Consider the following 3,493-nt stretch of genomic DNA (forward strand, 5'->3'; position numbering starts at 1 on the left):
AGATTAATCCAATCTTGGCAGCTGCATTGCATAATTACATTGCCATTCTGAGCATTTGTGTAGCTGTGAGTGATGTGTGTGATGTGTGCGAGAGAGAGAGAGGGAGGGGGGTGGAGAGGACAGAGAGAGAGGCCACGAAGCTTGGCGGAAGCTTCGTCCATACCGCGTTTCACTTGTCACCGATGTTTATCCGAGCAAAGAAAAAACTCTCACTGGGAAACCTCTACTCGCTTCTCTGCTGGCTACCCTGCTATATATGGCCCCATTCATCGATCGCACGCAAGGCACCGCCACAAGGCTCCTCATCTCCTCCTTCTTCATCTCTCTCTCTCTTTCGGTGCTAGCTGCAGCATGAGCGATCTCCCGCCGGCGGCGGCGATGGGGGGCGAGCGGGACATCGAGCTGGGCCTTCCCACCACCAACACCACATCAGGCTACACGCGTCAGCACATTCTCGAAGACATCCGCCAGTTCTCGACGCTGCTGGGCAGCACGCCCACGATGCTTCACAAGCTCAAGGTAAGAGAAACGCTCATGCCCATCCTTTGCTCCACGGCCCACAACGTGTTTGTTTTCCATGAGAAAATTGGCCTTTTTCCTCGCTCTTACTTTGCACAATGCTCTTCTTTCTCCCCACCTCCAGAAAGCCAACGAGGAGTTGAAATCGGCCGCTGAATCTGCTGCAGTGAAAGGTGCAAACTCCAGCCGTTATCCTGCATTTCATTTCTAAGCGCGTGGCTTATCTAACTGGTGCATTCTTATGACAAACCTTGCAGAAATCAGGGGGCGCATGGAGAAAGACATGGACGAGGCGGCGAAGATGGCACGGATCATGAAAGAGAAGCTAAGCAGAATCTTCCCAAGGTGTGCTGGTTCCAGTTCTGAACAATATGTCAACCGGTCATGCTGCATATCCAGGGACCCTGGATCCGTCAACACTGTCCATCATCACGTAAGATCTTGATCCATTTATCTGTCTAGCTTAATCATCTAGAGTATGTTAACTGCTAGTTGTTAGTTCAAATTCGTTTGGTGTGATCAATTAAAAACAGTTCATACAGCCCTTTCAGCAAAAAGGGTGAAATTTGACAAGCGTTTTGGTCATTGCAGGGCACTGAAGATGAAGCTTAAGGAAAGAAAGAAAGATCTTAAGGTGTGCTTATCTAACTCGATATCCATCTTATCCTGTGTGCCAAATCAAATTAAAGATCTTTCGGTGTAGCAATCTAACCCGCACCTGTTGCAGAATCTGGGAAAAGCTATCCAAGAAGAGTACATAGAAGTGGTTCAGAGCAGGATTTTCACAGGTGAGGAACTGAACTTGGTTCAACTTTCTTCATTTTGCTTTCTGGTTGCTCAGAACTTGTGTATGAATGGCCTTGCGCTGCGTTACCCTTTTTTGTGAGAACTCTGAACTTTGTGCTTGCCGTGGACAGTCACCTGAGTAAAGCTCTCTGATGAGGTAAGCATCATGCTACCTGTACTACTGCACTAGGTACTCCCATCTCACTGCCATGGCACAAAACATAAGCAGGTGATTCGCGTGATCGACACCAGCAGCATCATGCAGATCTTTGAGCACAGAGTTCATGGAATAGGTCCAGAGCAGGTCCGTTTTCCATTTCACTAGTTAGTTAGTAGTAGTAATAATTCTAATCACTCAGCTAACGACTCGATTTCGTCTTGGGAAAACTTGCGCTTGCTTTGTTGCACAGGCCAGCGCCATAGGGGAGGAAATCAAGGAGCGGCGTGCTGCAGCCATGGATCTCGGCAAGAAGGCTGTTGAGGTGCAAAAGGTAAGCAGCAGTCTTCTTGGTTATACTAGACCGCATGCAGCAGCTTTCGCCAAATGTGTTTTTTTTAGGGGGAAATGTGTTTTTGTTTTGTTTGCGCGAAAGGTTGCCTGATGTTTACTTGGCGGCAACTGTGTTTCGTTGGCAGAATTTCAGGGAGATGCTGGCGCTTGTCAAGGCGCAGGAGAAAATAGTCAAGGCACTGAGTCAGGTCGATCCGTGGCTCCCTTCTCATTTCGCCTGCCAGTCTCATTTACCTGATCGATATATGTTTGTGGATGTGCCTGGGAGCTAAGCTAATGCTTGGTGCTGAAAAATGAAAATGTGGTGCCAGGTCCGTCAGAGTGCTGAGGCCCGTGCACGATCTATTGCGGAGAATCTGGCCCGTGCACGATCTAGGGTCGAGGAGCTGCGCCAGGAGATGGAGGAGACAAAGCTGCTCATCGCACTGGTTGTGATCCTCTTCTTGTTGTGCATCGTCGCGGTTACCCACGGAATCTCCGGCGACCACTTACGGAGTAGTACTTGTTCCTACCTAGTACTTCCATTGCATGGCACGCAACTGGGATTTTAGAACAATTTTATATCGTGGCATGGCAGCAGTGACTTGTTTCGTGACTTTCGTGGGAGTGGTATGCTAGTAGAACTTCTGGGATTGCTGTAATAATGTCCAATCATGTGTGTGCGCGGGCGTTGTTTCCTCGACCGTGTGGAGATGCTTTCCTCGACCGTGTTTCCCAACACGTAGTATTTGCTTAGTTGTGTGGAGATGCTTTTCTCGACCGTGTTTCCCAACACGCATTTGCTTAGTTGTGTGGAGATGTTTACACTAACATTTTACTATGTTGCAAGAGCCACACTATAGAGAAAACCAAGTGTAAATTATCGAGGGGTAGGTTATATGTCGAATGCGTGAAAAAAGAAAATAAACTCGGCAACTAGGGTACGCTCGGCAAACAAAGGTGTGTGCCGAGTAGTACTACCCGAAAAACACAAAGGACTCCGGCAGAAAAAAATAACTCCACAAAGAATGAGTTCTTAAAAAAGAAAAGAACACGGGTCCTTGTTTCTTTTTTGCTCTTTGTTTTTTTAATGCGTAAAATATTTTTGATGCTTTCCCTTTTAATTGTGTTTCTTTATTCTATCCTCTTTCTCCCACCTTTTCTTCTCGTCTGTTTCTACTCGCTCTCTTTGCCGCCCATTTTTCATCAATGTTTCATTATTATGTTTTTTCCTTTTAAACTTTTGTTTGTTTTTTTATTGCATTTTATTTCTTTCCCCCTCTCTTACTCACTCATTCTCTCTTTAAAGTTTTCACCATTGCTTCTATCCCCTCAATTTTCTGCTCTCTCTTACTGCCACTTAGCCACTTCAAAGTAATGGTATTGCCTTCATACCACCATAGCGTATCCATATTAGGACCCCATGCAAAGGGAGAAGTGGTTCCGACCCTTAGGGCAACTCCAACGCGGGGACACATTTCGTTTGCTCGCGTTCATTTCTGCCCGCGTGGACAGAAACCGCACCCTAATGCGGCGACACATTTTGCGTTTGTCTGTTTATGTCTGCGCGGACCCATTTCCTGCTCATATTTGGGTTGGGTATATGTCACCACGGATAGGAGACAGACGCGTCGCATGTCTGCCGGGCTCACCTGGCAGCCGCCCAACGACCAGCTCCTGGTCCTTTTAAATGCCGCA

At 47.2% G+C, this 3,493-nt stretch overlaps 1 protein-coding gene across 3 annotated transcripts; it reads left to right on the forward strand.

Annotated features, from left to right (window-relative positions):
* The first annotated feature begins 296 nt into the window (after window positions 1-296).
* Window positions 297-2,569, forward strand: LOC119359286. 3 transcript variants are annotated; one of them, XR_005172452.1, is made up of 10 exons: window positions 297-519; window positions 644-692; window positions 777-952; window positions 1,111-1,153; window positions 1,247-1,307; window positions 1,437-1,462; window positions 1,535-1,609; window positions 1,716-1,796; window positions 1,942-2,004; window positions 2,128-2,569. XR_005172452.1 is itself a non-coding variant. In XM_037625552.1 (8 exons), exons 5-8 carry the CDS (start codon window positions 1,565-1,567, stop codon window positions 2,365-2,367), a joined length of 429 nt encoding a protein of 142 aa, XP_037481449.1. In that variant the 5' UTR covers window positions 297-519; window positions 644-692; window positions 777-952; window positions 1,111-1,153; window positions 1,247-1,564; the 3' UTR covers window positions 2,368-2,569. The 3 variants fall into 3 exon arrangements, 1 of the variants encoding a protein (XP_037481449.1); XR_005172451.1 differs by having other exon boundaries at window positions 1,247-1,462; XM_037625552.1 differs by having other exon boundaries at window positions 1,247-1,609.
* Window positions 2,570-3,493: the final 924 nt, after the last annotated feature.

This window comes from Triticum dicoccoides, chromosome 2A, assembly GCF_002162155.2.
Source record: "Triticum dicoccoides isolate Atlit2015 ecotype Zavitan chromosome 2A, WEW_v2.0, whole genome shotgun sequence".
Lineage (NCBI taxonomy): Eukaryota > Viridiplantae > Streptophyta > Magnoliopsida > Poales > Poaceae > Triticum > Triticum dicoccoides.